The 16,595-nt window shown below is 44.9% G+C and overlaps 1 protein-coding gene across 12 annotated transcripts in view; it reads left to right on the plus strand.

Moving 5' to 3' along the window:
* The window catches only part of myo18a (myosin XVIIIA), a 155,649-nt gene extending 139,498 nt beyond the window's left edge, over positions 1-16,151 (plus strand). For 8 of the 12 annotated variants that reach the window (XM_062959264.1, XM_062959266.1, XM_062959268.1 and 5 more), the window contains one exon: positions 14,913-15,051. Coding sequence is in view for 4 of the 12 variants with exons in the window: in XM_062959271.1 (XP_062815341.1) it covers positions 14,913-15,066 (154 nt within the window). In the remaining 8 variants the exon portion in view is untranslated. Of the gene's footprint in view, positions 1-14,912 lie in introns of all 12 variants that reach the window. The other 4 variants (XM_062959271.1, XM_062959272.1, XM_062959273.1 and 1 more) reach the window with 1 other exon arrangement.
* Positions 16,152-16,595: the final 444 nt, after the last annotated feature.

Consider the following 16,595-nt stretch of genomic DNA (forward strand, 5'->3'; position numbering starts at 1 on the left):
TTTCCTTCCTTCGCAGAAAACGCTGTCCAATGAACACACACCTTCGCTCCGCAGAATTGCACCTGGGATGAAATCCAGAAGGCTTTTCTTTCCAACTCTGTGTGCGTATGTTCAACCCCATCCGGTCTTTTACTGAACACAACGTGAGGAGAAGGACAACAAGAACAACACTGGATATTGCAGGCAATCAAAATCCACTAAAATTGAATCTGTGCATATACGCACACAGCTATTTCATTATCATAGGTCCATCTAGTCCAACCTTTTTCTTCAGCAATACTCGACAAGAGCACTCCTGAATGTATTTTACTGATTAGGGCACGACAGAAGAAGGAAAAACAAGGCTTTGGCTATTACAGGTGATTACAGTGCACTAAAAATATTCTGTACCCATTCAAACAAAGCTATTTCATACCATAGGACCATCTAGACCAGCGGTTCCCAACCTGTGGGTCACAACTCCAAATGACCTTTTCACAGATCATCGGAAAACATATTTCCAGTGGTCTTAAGAACGAGACACCTCTAACTTTTTCTCGCCGCCTGCTCTTCTCAGGTGCCTTTTCTGTCAGCATGGTGGGTTTCTTCAAACTCCATCGATCATCTTCTCCAGCACCCTGATGAATTGGTTGCAATCGTCTGCCACACCAATTCCTGATCAGTGTCAGACTCAAACACATCAGTAGTCTGAAGTCCAAACACTTATTTCAATATCTATAATACATATTTACAAAACACAGCAAAAGCCATCGCTCTGAGCTGGCATTCTTCTATAGCCTCTTTGCTCGGCAAGCACAGCTCAACACACACAGAGATAAGAAACCACATTCCTCAGTCCGAAGTTGCCTGATAGGTCAACAATAGGCTGTCAGTCAAAACTAGCCTGCTGTTAACTGTTTCATTGCTGAAACACACACTCTTGCCTAACAGCAGAAAACACTTGATTTACATTTCACACACATACAACCATAATCCAATATTTTCTTCTTCTCCGGAGAGGGTGGAGTGGCCTCTCCATGACCGAATCCTAGGAAGAAAGAAAAGTAACAATGAAAATACATCCTGCATATCAGATATTTATATTACGATTCATAGGTAAAGGTAAAGGTTTCCCCTGACGTTAAGTCCAGTCATGTCTGACTCTGGGGGTTGGTGCTCATCTCCATTTTTAAGCCGAAGAGCTGGCGTTGTCCATAGACACTTCCAAGGTCATGTGGCCATTGGCATGACTGCATGGAGCGCCGTTACCTTCCCGCTGGAGCAGTACCTATTGATCTACTCACACTCTGGGGGTTGGTGCTCATCTCCATTTCTAAGCCGAAGAGCCGGCGTTGTCCATAGACACTTCCAAGGTCATGTGGCCATTGGCATGACTGCATGGAGTGCCGTTACCTTCCCGCTGGAGCAGTACCTATTGATCTACTCACACTCTGGGGGCTGGTGCTCATCTCCATTTTTAAGCCGAAGAGCCGGCGTTGTCCATAGACACTTCCAAGGTCATGTGGCCATTGGCATGACTGCATGGAGTGCCGTTACCTTCCCGCTGGAGCAGTACCTATTGATCTACTCACACTCTGGGGGTTGGTGCTCATCTCCATTTCTAAGCCGAAGAGCCGGCGTTGTCCATAGACACTTCCAAGGTCATGTGACCGGCATTACTGCATGGAGCGCCGTTACCTTCGCTCCTATTGATCTACTCACATTGGCATGTTTTCGAACTGCTAGGTTGGCAGAAGCTGGAGCTAACAGCAGGTGCTCACTCCGCTCCTGGAATTTGAACCTGGGACCTTTCGGTCTGCAAGTTCAGCAGCTCAGTGCTTTAACACACTTCACCACCGAACCCTAGGGAGAAAGAAAAGTCACAATGAAAATACATCCTGCATATCAGATATTTATATTACGATCCATAACAGTAGCAAAATTACAGTTGTGGAGTAGCAATGAAAATAATTTTCATAGGCAAAGGAAGGTTGAGAATCACGGATCTAGACCAACCCTACTCCGTAGGAACATTCAACTAAATCACTCCAGAAAGATGTCTTTCCAACCTCTGAAAACAAAGTGGAGAAATAGATATAAGTATTGTGCCAGAGACATCCTGAACTGCGCAGGATTCTTCTCGTTTGATGCTCCAGAAATGTGTTTTCTCGACATTTTCCCCAAGATTTGGGAAAGCAAAGGAGGCCAAAGAAACCGGCTTCGTCTTTGTTGCAGCGCTGGCAAGGCATTGGCAGCCGTCTTCGCTCACAACCGAAACCCTTTGTTTGCCCATAACAAGGAGAGGACGGCGGCATCCCTCATGTTGGTTCTGCTGCAAAGTATTAGATGGAGAGATGCAACTGCAGCCGAGGCCAAGAGTGTGGGCATGCACACCCCTGAAAAAGAAGGAAATATTTGTGTATTAAATGCCTTCTGACAGCCTCGGATGGGAGAATTATCTGGCAAGGACAGAGCGAGTCTGCGGTGTGTGCGCGTGTGTGCGTTTTTAACAATTTCCTTTTTAAACCGTTCAATTGCTGTCGCTGCCTCCTGCAGCTGGGGGAATGTTATGCGTTAGATTTCTTAATGCACTTAACGCTTCAGCTGACATAACAGAAATGGAGCCGGGAGGGGCGAGATTGGGTTGGAGCGAGCGAGCGAAGGAACGAACGAACGGGGCGGAAAGAAAAGGGAGCCGGGGTGGAGGAGGAGGAGAAGTGTTTGCTGGGAGACGTAGCGCGTTGTAGAGATGGGGGAGATGGCTTTGTGTGTCTTCCCACACGCCACACGCCCCTCGTTCGCAAGCACACGCATGTCTGCGTAGAAAAGAGAGAACGAGCCAGGGAATGTGACAGCAACAATGTGCATTGATGGGAGAAAGACATTTTGTAATCCAGATTGTCATGGAAGTTGGTGCAGAATCCTTATTCGTTTATTTATCGTGTCAGAAGAAAATCGGGGGGTACAATTATAACATATTTGAGAAAACAACGTTTTGGGCGACATTATGTTAAATGTCCTTTGACCAGAAGCTGGCCACTTGGAGAGCCTCTGGTGTCACTGTAAGGCGGTCCTCCATTGTGCATGTGTCAGGGCTCAGGCCGCATTGTAGTCAGTGGTTGTGGTTTGCTCTTCACACTCGCATGTTGCGGACTCCACTTTGTAGCCCCATTTCTGAAGATTGGCTCTGCATCTCATGTTGTTTAGTCTGTTCTGTGCCTTCCAAGTCACCCAGTCTTCTATGTGTCCAGGAGGGAGTTTCTCATCTGGTCTCAACCACTGATTGAGGTTCCGGGTTTTAGCCTGCCACTTTTGGACTCTTGCTTGCTGAGGTGTTCCTTCAAGTATCTCTGTGGATCTTAGAAAGCTGTTTCTTATTGGCTTGCTGACTGGTCCTTTCATTATTGATTGCTACTTCCTGATGGATGTCAGATGGTGGAATACCAGCTAAACAGTATAATTTCTCCAGTGGCTGGATGGCCATCTGTTGGGGGTGCTTTGAATGCGATTTCCTGCTTCTTGGCAGGGGGTTGGACTGGATGGCCTATGAGGTCTCTTCCAACTCTACTATGAATCTATGATTCTGTGGTGTGGGGCGTAGACATCCTGTGATAATGTGGCATGTCTCATTAAGAACCACAACCACTGTTTTAATGTGGTGAGATGTATTCCACACTGAGCATGCATACTCAGCCGCAGAATAGTAAAAAGGAAGGTAGATGGTAGGTAGGAAGGAAGGAAGGAAGGAAGGAAGGAAGGAAGGAAGGAAGGAAGGAAGGAAGGAAGACAGGACGAAAGAAAGAAAGAAAGAAAGGACGAAAGAAAGAAACGACGAAAGAAAGAATGAAAGAAAGAAAGAAAGAAAGAAAGAAAGGACGAAAGAAAGAAACGACGAAAGAAAGAATGAATGAAAGAAAGAATGAATGAAAGAAAGAAAGAAAGAAAGAAAGGACGAAAGAAAGAATGAAAGAAAGAAAGGAGGAAAGAAAGAATGAAAGGAGGAAAGAAAGAAAGAAAGAAAGAAAGGAGGAAAGAAAGAATGAATGAAAGAAAGGAGGAAAGAAAGAATGAAAGAAAGAAAGGAGGAAAGAAAGAATGAAAGGAGGAAAGAAAGAAAGACAGAAAGACAGAAAGGAGGAAAGAAAGACAGAAAGGAGGAAAGAAAGGAGGAAAGAAAGAAAGAAAGGAGGAAAGAAAGAAAGAAAGAAAGGAGGAATGAAAGGAGGAAAGAAAGAATGAAAGGAGGAAAGAAAGGAAGAAAGAAAGGACGAAAGGAAGAAAGGAGGAAAGAAAGAAAGGAAGAAAGGAAGGAGGAAAGGAAGAAAGAAAGAAAGAAAGGAGGAAGGAAGGAAGGAAGGAAGGAAGGAAGGAAGGAAGGAAGGAAGGAAGGAAAGAAAGAAAGAAAGAAAGAAAGAAAGAAAGAAAGAAAGAAAGAAAGAAAGAAAGAAAGAAAGAAAGAAAGAAAGAAGCGCAAGGGTAGATGTGTTCACTGTGTCTGGTTGTGATCCCCAGGTTGTGCCAGTCAGCTTTCGTATGATGTTATTTCTAGCACCCAGTTTTTGCTTGATATTCAAGCAGTGCTTCTTAAATGTCAGAGCACAATCCAGAGTAATTCCCAGTTATTTCGTTGTGCTGCAATGCTCCAATGGGATTCCTTCCCAGGTTATCCTCAGAGTTTGAGATGCTTGTCTGTTCTTAAGATGAAAAGCACACGTTTGCGTTTTAGATGGATTAGGACTCAGCTGGTTTCCCCTGTAATAGGCAGTAAGAGCACCTAAAGCTTCAGCTTCTGTTCAGTCATTTCAAAGCTCCCTGCTTGAGCGGTGATGGCATGATCGTCAGCATAGATGAAAATCTCTGCACTGGGGGACATTTGTTTGCTTTCAACTTCAAATTTCCCAGACTGAGGGGCATGGGATTGAGAGAAAGGCCACCTCAGGAGAGCTCAGAGCTGGGATGGTCCAGATATTCCATTCAAGACTTTCTGGGTCAGCTCTGGAAACGAACCCTTAGGCAGTGGAGCCGTTGTAATTAGGCAAATTGTGGCTTCCCAGTAGCCAGTCCCATTTGGCAATCTGGCTGAAGCTCTTTAGACCCATTTCCAAAGGCAAGCTCACATGGCATGGGTTCCTGTATCCCAGTATGCAGCTATGACCAGGGCCAACATCTCTAGGCATGGGCACAACTGGCACACAAACCCTAAATTAAGCATTCCCAGACAACACCAAAACCTGAACTACACCCAAGCTACAAACATGAGATTTCAAGGGGAATGTGATCCCATCCTTCTTTCCTGCTCTGTCTTCACTATGTCACATTTGGGTTAAGTTCACCACCTCCTGTATTCTGACTTTGAGGTCCATTGTGCCACTGCCAGAGCTAAAGCCTTGGATGCATCAACAACTGAAGTTGTTCCATTATCGGGGATGCCATGGCAAGCAGATTCGAGTTTGTGCCCAGGCTTTATTATGTTCCAGAGGTTGGATGGGCAACATAATAAAGTTGAACCATTTCTCTGTAGATATCGATAGCAGTGCAGCGTAGTCTGCATATATCTATATATATAAAAGGGTAATGAAGTTTCGGCCTAGGACAAAACAACAAAACTACACAGCCCAGAAACACTAAACTTGGCAGCACAACCCCTCATCCATGCCTCTACGTTCATACAACAAAAAGCTCCAGCTACTCCAGAAAATGGCCAGGCTTTGAGATTGCAAGGCTATTCACTGCTATTCCACCTGGCCAACAAAGGATTCCCATAAGCCACAGCAACGTGTGGCCGGGCAAAGCTAGTATATATATATATAAGGGTAATGAAATTTCGGCCTAGGACAAAACAACAAAACTACACATCCCAGAAACACTAAACTTGGCAGCACAACCCCTCATCCATGCCTCTACGTTTATACAACAAAAAGAAAAGAAAAATAAAGTCCTAATTAGAGGGAGAGGAATAATTGCTTTCATCCAATTGCTGCCAGTAATTGATCTCCTAGCAACCCACTCACCCCAGGAGACAGGCAGAGTTAGGCCTCACTTAGGCCTGTTCCACACTACCTATCAAATACAGATTATCTGATTTCCCATACCACCATACTTCGCCACAGCAACGCGTGGCCGGGCACAGCTAGTTACATATAGGAGAGAAAATACACAGATAAAGTTTACTATTGTAGGTAATACATCTATATATATATATATATATATATAATAAAAGTGAATGTTTGTATGTGGGTATGTTTGTATGTTTGTATGTTTCTGGGTATGTGGCAGCTTTCTTAAATGGACAACTACGACTGCCACAAATGACGGACCTGGCCCAAACTTCACATAGTTATCCCCCATGATACACTTTACGGCCTGATGGGCCATGGGTGATGGGATTTGTAGTACTTTCAATCGCAACAACTCCCACAGATCACAGCAATGCCCACCAGTGACGAAACTGGACCAAACTTGGCACACAGAACCCCCATGAAACCCTTTCCGTCCTGGAGCAGATTGGGGGAGGATGGACCAAGTAGCATCACTCACTTCTTCCTCTGGGAGTTGTAGTTCACCCTTATACAGACAACACTGAACCCAGCCGACTTTGGATCTGGACCAAACTTGGCACACAGCCCTGTCATGCCCAACTGTACATACAGGCCGGGTTTCGGGGTGATTGTCCTTTGGCTCTGGGAGTTGTAGTTCACCCTTATACAGACAACACTGAACCCAGCCGACTTCGGATCTGGACCAAACTTGGCACACAGCCCCGTCATGCCCAACTGTACACACAGGCAGGGTTTCGGGGTGATTGTCCTTTGGCTCTGGGAGTTGTAGTTCACCCTTATACAGACAACACTGAACCACAGAGAAGCCCCATGGCCAACTAAACATACTGCAGGAATTCAAGGAAATGGACCTTGATTTTGGGAATTATAGTTCACCTGCATCCAGAAAGTACTGAACCCTGCTGACATCAGATGTGGATCATATTTGACACGCAGACCCAACATGGCCTGCTTTGGGGGTGATTGTCCTGGGAATCTGGAAGTTGTAGTTCACCATTATCCACTGGACCCGGCCGACGACGGATCTGGACCAAACTTGAGTGATATTTCCTAACATCCCAAAACCAACAGTGCCTTCTTCTAATAACCCGGGCACCGCCGGGTCCCCAAGCTAGTCTCAGATAAAAGAGCCGATAGATAAAAGGCTACCTAACTTTGCTAGAAGAGACCCGAATGCTGACTCTCATGTCTGTGTATAAAAGAGAGGCTTCTTTCTCAAACAAAAGGATAATAAAACACGTAAGAAGACCGGGAAGTGATGTCTTTCTGCAGGCAGGAAGCAAAACACGTTGAGTTACAGAGATCTAAAAAATAGATGAAAAACAAGACAGCAGGTGTGCACTCTCTGTCCCAGATTTCTCTATATCCAAGTGTTGGAGCTTCTTGACTTCCAGCATTAACTGCTAAGAGTCTCGAATTTTTCCTATCCTGGCTCCATGCTCCTTTTCCTAAAAGTAACGTCCGATGCCTTCGTTCTGCAAACCCTCCTTTGCTCTTGGTTTCTTGTGCTTTTGGTTCCCCTCCATCCTCTGAAATCCTGCACTTGGATGCCTTCCCCGAAAAACTTGGCTCCATCTCTTTGCGGCCCCGAGCGAGACGGACTGCGCGGGTCCAGGCTTCCTGCCACCTGGAACCGGCTGGTTTTAATTGGGTTTTGTGGTTCAGCATGGCTTCCTCCTTCCATCATGAAATATCCTTTGCCTAATTTTTCTCCCTCCTTTGAACACCACGGCGAGGCTCGGGAACGCTTTGAACGCGGGGAGTAATCCTTTGCTCGTTTTCTCCTTGAAGGAAGCAACGGAGTAATTTTCGGCAGTGTTCTTCCCACTGAGAGAAAGAAAGGCTTTGAGCTTTGCAGCTCGGAAAAAGTTCTGTGCCGGTTTGTCTGGGCAGGAAATAAGATTTGTGTATGGCGTACTGTTTCATGCAGATTTTCTGAAGATTTTCAACAGTCAGGGTTTTTTGAGAAAGCTTTTCAAGTGTGTTGCTGTGAGTTTTCTGGGCTGTCTGGCCATATTCCAGAAGCCTTCTCTCCTGATGTTTTGTCCACATCTATGGCAGTCATTCTCAGAGGTTGGAAACTCGGCAAGTGGGGTTTATATATTCCCCACTTCCCCCAGGTAGGAAGCAGCCAGGCTTTCAAGCTGCGAGGTCATTCGATGCTAATCAGTTTGGCCTCAGAGGTTGGAAACTAGGGAAGTGGGGTTTGTATATCTGTGGAATAATGTCCAGAGTGGGAGAAAGAACTCTTGTCTGTTGGAGGCAAGTGTGAATGTTGCAATTCGTCACCTTGATTAGCATTGAATAGGATTGCAGCTTCAAAGCCTGACTGCTTCCAGCCTGGGGGATTTTCTTCGTTGGGGGTGTTAGCTGGCCCTGATGGTTTCCCCCATTTTTATGCCATACTCTTAATGCATCGAATGGGTTTTTATGGAAGCAAGTGTGAATGTTGCAATTCATCACCTTGATTAGCATTGAATAGGATTGCAGCTTCAAACCTGGCTGCTTCCAGCCCAGGGGATTTTCTTCGTTGGGGGTGTTAGCTGGCCCTGATGGTTTCCCCCATTTTTATGCCATACCCTTAATGCATCAAATGTCTTTTTATGGAGGCAAGTGTGAATGTTGCAATTCGTCACCTTGATTAGCATTGAATAGGATTGCAGCTTCAAAGCCTGTCTGCTTCACTCCCTGGGGGAATCCTTTGTTGGAAGATGTTAGCTTGCCCTGATTATTTCCTATCTGGAATTCCCCTGGTATCTGTGGAATAATGTCCAGGGTGGGAGAAAGAAGTCTTGTCTATTGGAGGCAAGTGGGAATTTTGCAGTTGGCCACCTTGATTAGCATTGAATGGTCTTGCAGCTTCAAAGCCTGGCTGCTTTCTACCAGGAGGAATCCTTTGTTGGGAGGTGCTAGCTAGCCCTGATTGTTTCCCGTCTTGTTTTCAAGTGTCTTTTGAACATTCCTTCCATTTCTACTAGGAATACATGAAATAAACTCTCAATGCTGGAAGGGTGAGTAGACAACAGTCTCTTCCTTTGTGCCTTCTTTTCCGGTGGCAGAGTAGATACAGATGGATTTGCCTGAGCCCTAAATCTGACAAGATCCAAGGCCAGATTCCCAGAGCTTGAGAGGTGATCCGCTTGGATCCCCGAGCGATTTGGCTGCTGCTCACCGGAGAGCCTCACCTCTCTCAGAGACAATTCCCAGTTGTGGGCCGAGGTCTTAAGGCCACATTTGCCATCTTCATACAATTCGACTTTCAGAAGTAAAGCTAAAAAACCCTATCTGGATTTGGTATAGCGTTTGAACCTTCGACGCCTCCGTTTTTTTCCACTCACCGACTCTTTCCTAAATGGCAAATGTATATTCATTAGGAAGAACTAATTTACTGTACTGAAATGGCCGCATGAGGCATTTCATTGCTGCCACGTGACTCTCTGGGTTACTTAGACAGATAGAACATAAAATGTGTTTATTGGATTGCACTTCCGAACGAGAAAACCTTGCTAAATGCCTATGAACAGACTAGGTATTCGATATTATATTATGAACCTGTATCCACGTTTCTGGACTTTGTGCAGATATGTGAAACTGCGGATAACAGTGATTCGTATTGTTTACAATGGGACGAATAACAGAGGTGCAGAGAAAAGACTGTAGCCTGTATATGAGTAAGTGAAAACCGTGGATAAGCGAAACCATGTACAGTAGAGTCTCACTTATCCAACTGTCGCTTATCCAATGTTCTGGATTATCCAACGCATTTTTGTAGTCAATATTTTCAATACATCGTGATATTTTGGTGCTAAATTCGTAAATACAGTAATTACTTCATTACTATGTATTGAACTTTTTCTGTCCAATTTGTTGTATAACATGATGTTTTGGTGCTTAATTTGTAAAATCATAACCTAATTTGATGTTTAATAGGTTTTTCCTTAATCTCTCTTTATTGTCCAACATATTCACTTATCCAACATTCTACCAGCCCGTTTACGTTGGATAAGCGAGACTCTACTGTATTATATTGTGAACCTGTATCCACATTTCTGGACTTTGTGTGGATAAGTGAAACTGCGGATAACAGCGATTCGTATTGCTTACAATGGGATGAATAACGGAGGTGCGGAGAAAAGAGTGTATCCTGTATGTGAGTAAGTGAAAACCGTGGATAAACGAAACCATGTATATCAGTTCTGTGGATATTTGTGCCGCTCCCATGGTGCGGAGAGAAGAGTGTAGCCTGTATGTGAGTAAGTGAAAACCGTGGATAAGCGAAACCATGTATATCAGTTCTGTGGATATTTGTGCCGCTCCCATGGTGCGGAGAGAAGAGTGTAGCCTGTATGTGAGTAAGTGAAAACCGTGGATAAGCGAAACCATGTATATCAGTTCTGTGGATATTTGTGCCGCTCCCGTGTTGCGGAGAAAAGAGTGTCGCCTGTATTGTGAGTAAGTGAAAACCGTGGATAAGCGAAACCATGTGTATCAGTTCTGTGGATATTTGTGCTGCTCCAGTGGTGCGGAGAAAAGAGTGTAGCCTGTATGTGAGTAAGTGAAAACCGTGGATAAGCGAAACCATGTATATCAGTTCTGTGGATATTTGTGCCGCTCCCGTGGTGCGGAGAAAAGAGTGTCGCCTGTATGTGAGTAAGTGAAAACCGTGGATAAGCAAAACCATGTATATCAGTTCTGTGGATATTTGTGCCGCTCCCGTGGTGCGGAGAAAAGAGTGTCGCCTGTATGTGAGTAAGTGAAAACCGTGGATAAGCGAAACCATGTATATCAGTTCTGTGGATATTTCTGCCGCTCCCGTGGTGCCGAGAAAAGACTGTAGCCTGTATGTGAGTAAGTGAAAACCGTGGATAAGCGAAACCATGTATATCAGTTCTGTGGATATTTGTGCCGCTCCTGTGGTGCGGAGAAAAGAGTGTAGCCTGTATGTGAGTAAGTAAAAACTGTGGATAAGCGAAACCATGTATATCAGTGTTGTGGATATTTGTGCCACTCCCGTGGTGCGGAGAAAAGAGTGTCGCCTGTATATGAGTAAGTGAAAACCGTGGATAAGCGAAACCATGTATATCAGTGTTGTGGATATTTGTGCCACTCCCGTGGTGCGGAGAAAAGAGTGTCGCCTGTATATGAGTAAGTGAAAACCGTGGATAAGCGAAACCATGTATATCAGTGTTGTGGATATTTGTGCCGCTCCCGTGGTGCCGAGAAAAGACTGTAGCCTGTATGTGAGTAAGTGAAAACCGTGGATAAGCGAAACCATGTATATCAGTTCTGTGGATATTTGTGCTGCTCCCCATGGCAAATTATCCCTCCACCTTTGAGGAAGGAATTTGCAAACGCCGGCATGTAATGAGCATCATTTGTGAATGATTTCGCCTCCTCCTCGCCGCTTTTCTCTTTTTTCTTCCCCTCCGAGCGTATCTTGCAACAGATAGGGGTGAAATTTCCAACAAATGCCTGATTTGCCACAGATTATTTGCTTAGCTCTGCTAACTATGGGGGAGAGTAAATCACCGCCAAATGCCCCGGAGTGCAAGGAGAAAGGAAAAGAGAGAGGAAGGAAGGATAATAAAGATGAATAATGAGTCTCTCCCGAAAGCAGAGCAGAGAACGGAGACTTGGAGGAACCCTCTTTTTTGGAACGCAGTCTTTTGGACTCCGGATTCACCAATATTCAGGCCATTTTTCATCCTCAACTTGACTCAGAAATATCCAAAAGGAAATTGAGGTATTTCCCATTTGACAACATGGCAGCCAGAAGAGGCATGGTGCCATTTCCAAAATGTGACGGTATAGAAGGGCAGTGGGGTTGGGGTAGGGTGGCCCCTGTCTGCTTTCCAGTTTGCCCATTCCGACTTCGTTGCTAAGAAACGCTACGGTGGGCAATCCCGCACGTTGTGAGCCTCTGTATCCTTTCATTCGCCCTCCCCGTAACTCACAGCCGCTGGATGAATTATGGGTTGGCAATCCAATTTACTTCCACCTGTGTTTTATAGCGGCAAATTCCAAACACCGGGGTCGCTTTTTCATTTACCGGCGACTGACAAAGTGGCTTATTTCGGCACTGGGACTCGTAACACGCCTTTTGTTTGGCCTTTTTTTAAGTGCGGGAAGTATCGAAGCGCTTCCATACGTCTGCAAGTGTTTTAACCAATTTGTTAATTCCTCTGAGTCGAACCACTTGCTGAATTGGGGCATGGACGTAAATAGTAAATACCTATTTTGGCTCAAATCTGGGACTCTGGATCTGTTGGGACTGTGTGGTTATGGGGACGACACGGCCAATAAATCCAGAGTCCCAAATTTGGAGGATGCTGACGATGTGGTCCAAACTGGGCCAGATTTCCTCATACCTCCAGACCGCCATGGCACCAACACATCGGACACTTCCCAAGTATATAAGGACCAGGCCTGTAGCGAGGGGGCGGTTTTAGGGGTTCAAACCCCCACCCAAAATTTTTCAGGCTATAAAAAAACCCTGGTTTACTCATGAATTTTAACTGGTTAACCAAATCCCCATGCTAAGTCGATGAGACGCAAAACATTAAGAGTCCCTCCAGGCACTATTTCAAGCAGATATTGACAGGTTTGTAGAGGGGAGAGGTGTGTGCTAGGGGTTCAACCCCCCCCCCCCCCCCGAAATTTTCAAAACCCCTCCCGAAATTTTTTTCTGGCTACGGCCCTGATAAGGACGTATACTTTATGCCCAGCGGGAAGCCAGGGCGCCTCAAAAGAAAGGTTGTTGCGTGTTTTCCTGAACAAGGATAGTCCTTTGAGTCTTTAATGAGATAACAACGTCTTTATTGATGAACAAATAATGAATCTTCAAGGAGTCAAATAACACTTCAAGGTTTCCTTAATAAACTGTTAGCCCTTTCAGTCTTGTCCCCAAGGGACAGGCAATTGGCTTTGGACAACTGTGAAAACCCTCTTATAACCTCTCCCAGGCTGTCTATCAATATGGGTCTAGCTGATGTGGGACCCACTACCGATTCCAAATGCGTCTGGGTATCGAGTGGACCTACCAACCAAGACTCGTAGATGTTTCAGCTGGGGTTCCGTGGATCTATGGTGCTGTTCTCTGTCTATGGAAACTTTAGGGCTGTTCCCTAAGGAGCTGTGAGGCCGAGAGGCTGTAAGCTCTCAGCCAGAGCTTTTGGGACCTTTTCCCCTGGAATTTCCGTTTCTGTTATCTCGGATGTTCTATATCCCCGGATGTTCTTGAGATATGAAGCTTTTCTACGGGACGAACTGGTCTACGTCCTATAGCTGAGCTTCCTTAAGTGAGACTGACTTAAAAATGGCTCCTTCCCTCCCAGAGCCCTGAACAAGGGGCGGAACCAAACTTAATGATGATGGACAGGCGGCCTGTCCTATGATTGCAAACATTAGCAGCAAGAAAATAAAGTCGGAGCTTCTGGTATAGCCGTACCAGCACAATTACCCTCTTTCTATTGCCAATGTTCCAGAAGGAAACACTGCTTTCAAATATCGCGAATGAAAATTCGTACCCGTTCTTTTTTTAAAAAAAATAAATTTTTATTGTGTGGTTTATTTTCCAAAAGTATTACATTAAAAAGTGGGGGAACAATCAATAGGGATAGGAAAGTAGGAAAGGATAGAGTCTACTCTACTCTAACTAACACTAAAGGTAATTGGGTACGGGAAATCGGGGAGGGACTGGGGAGTATCGTCGACTTCCAATCTCCTTCTTTGCGGCAAATTCTTTTCACTACTTTAATAGTCACTGTGGCTTCCCCTACTCTTACCTAGACCTTATTTTGTTTCATTCTTGCATTTTCTTCTAAACCGTTACTAACATTTTCATTTTCCTTTGTAACATATATTTCTTTAATGGTGACCAATCTGGTTTTTTTTTTACTTTTCACTCCTTGGAAGTACTTTAATGTTTGAGTCAATACATCCATGTTCATAGTATCCATTATCCTTAAGATCCATTGATCTATTGATCTATTGTGGGTTTTTCTTTTAGTCTCTAAACTTTTGCATAATTTATCCTGGCAGCCGTTGTTAAGAAATGAAAAAGTTTCTCTTCGTTCTCTGTCATTTTACAGTCAATTATTCCCAACAGATAGTATTCTAGTTTCAATCGAATTTTTACATTTAAAATTTTCTGTATCTCTTCATGAATCTCCGACCAGTATTTCGCAGCCACTTTGCAGTTCCACCACATATGTATGAATGTTCCTGTTTTTTCTACACATTTCCAACATCTGTCACTCAGATTTGGATACATTTTCGCCAATTTTGGGGGTGTAATGTACATCATCTTAGTCCAGTTTTCCTTTAAGTCCTGTGCGTATGTCCATTTGTTTTTAATTGTCCACATTTTTTCCCAATCTTATTTATTTATTTATTTACATCATTTATATTCCGCCCTTCTCACCCCGAAGGGGACTCAGGGCGGATCACATTACACATATTAGGCAAACATTCAATGTCTTTTTAACACAGGACAAAGACGAACAACATAGCTCCGAACGGGCCTCGAACTTATGACCTCCTGGTCAGTGACTCATTGCTCTCCCGTCTGCGCCACAGCCCCGGGCTGTCTTCTAACATTATCGTATGGCCTACATCTTTCGCCCACATACTCATACAGTCTTTTACTTCTTCCATCATCGTTGACCATTCCAGAAGTTTTTTGTATATTTTCGATATTTGTTTCTTACTTCATACCCGTTCTTGCATGTCTTGTGTCTCGCCGTATTTGGATTGCACGGAAGTGGGACAAACGCGGGTTTGAACATCCGCGTTACGAAAATCCACAACAACTGTATGTGTGCAAATGTTCTCTATTAACTTTCCTCTTTCGTTCTTTCGTTCTGCTCTCTGCAGCCCTCCGTCTTATCGGAAATCCTTTCCCTACGACAGATCCGACGAGGAGCGGGACATCTTCGACGGCAGCGCTCCCTGGCCCAAGTATTCCTCCCGGAGTTACTTGAGTGACAGCGATTCGGAGAGCAGGCCACCGGGGGAAACCACGGCATAGTCGCTTCTTCATTGCCCCATGGACGGATTTGCTCGCTAGGCATCCCCTCCATTGTGCCGCCGGAGTCGACCTTTCTGCCGTCCTTTATTTTATATTTTTGGTCCGGCGGAGGGGGATGAAGGCCCCAACATGGGAATTCAGACTCGTTTTGCTTCCTGCGTCGGATACATCGGGAAGCCGGACTCCTCTTCGGGGTTCCTCCATCCTTGTTTGTGTGTGTGTGTGTGTTTGTGGGGGGTGTCTCTCTCTCTTTCCCTCCGCAGTGCCTGCCCGTCTTGCATCATTAACTTATGTCCCTCCCGAGGTCCCAAGGAAAGCGATGCCCTCCGACGATGACGACGTTCGAAGTGTTTTAAGTTGAGCCATATATATATATATATGTTTGCATACGCAGACATTTTTATTCTCCCCACACACCCCGTTCAGGCCCTTCCCCTGTGAGCACTTGTACATTCAGGTGAATGTCGGCACGCCTCGCACGATTTCTTGCTTCACCTTGTTTCATTTTCTTGCACTTGGTTTCCGGGGCTCCGCATCTTCACTTTCGTTATTTTATTTTATCCGCCTCTCTTCCACTGATCACTACGCACAGGCTTAAGGTCCAATTTCAGACCTTCTCTCTTTTGCTCACAGGATTGTAAAGTTAGAGTAATCCAGACCCACTTTCTCAACCTAGAAATAGTGGGAGCGTTTAGCTGTGTGCTGCTTGCTGCTTCGGCTGACATCCAAAGGACTTTCCTCATTATTTGTTCTCCCCAATCGCCCCATTTCTCTGGCGGGGCACTCCCCGAAAACCACTTCCTTTGCTAAGTTATGCCAAATCTGGACTCCACAAACCCTGGGCAGAATGAGAAGGTTTAGGAGAAGCGAACAAGAGAGCAATGGGATATTCAGCACTGCCTTGCTTCCCCCTTCGTCTGCATTTAGGTTTATGATAATTTTCTCTCTTTCCTTATTATTATTATTGTTATTTTGCACTACTTCTGTTGCACGTTTGGTTTTCTCCTTTTCCCCCACTTTGTTCCTCTTTCTTTTTCACCCTGTCTGTTGACTTTCAATATGGAAAATAAATGTCATTTACAGCCGGTAGTGGCCGTCGTTGCCTTTTCTTAGATGCCTCGGATTTTAGTCCAAACTTTAGAGAAAGTTGTGGCTCCCATTGCCTTCAGGTCTTTGGAGGAACACATGTGAAGTAAGTCAAACCTCTCTTATGAACCACATAGGCTTTAGAGTCCTTGTTAGCATCGTGATTGACTGCTGTCGGGTAAGGTTTTGTTCATTTTGCACATTGGTTTTGGCCCTTTCGCTAACACGGTTCTCATAGTGAACACACGAGTCGCACTTCTGCAGTGGGTTGCTGTGAGTCTTCTAGGCCATGTTTCAGAAGCATTCTCTCCTAACGTTTCACCCACATCTATGGCAGGCATCCTCAGAGGTTGTGAGGTCTATTGTATCTATATCTATTATATATCTGTGGAATAATGTTCAGGGTGGGAGAAAGAACTCTAGTCTGTTTACGGCAAGTCTGA

This window comes from Anolis carolinensis, unplaced genomic scaffold (assembly GCF_035594765.1).
Source record: "Anolis carolinensis isolate JA03-04 unplaced genomic scaffold, rAnoCar3.1.pri scaffold_7, whole genome shotgun sequence".
Lineage (NCBI taxonomy): Eukaryota > Metazoa > Chordata > Lepidosauria > Squamata > Dactyloidae > Anolis > Anolis carolinensis.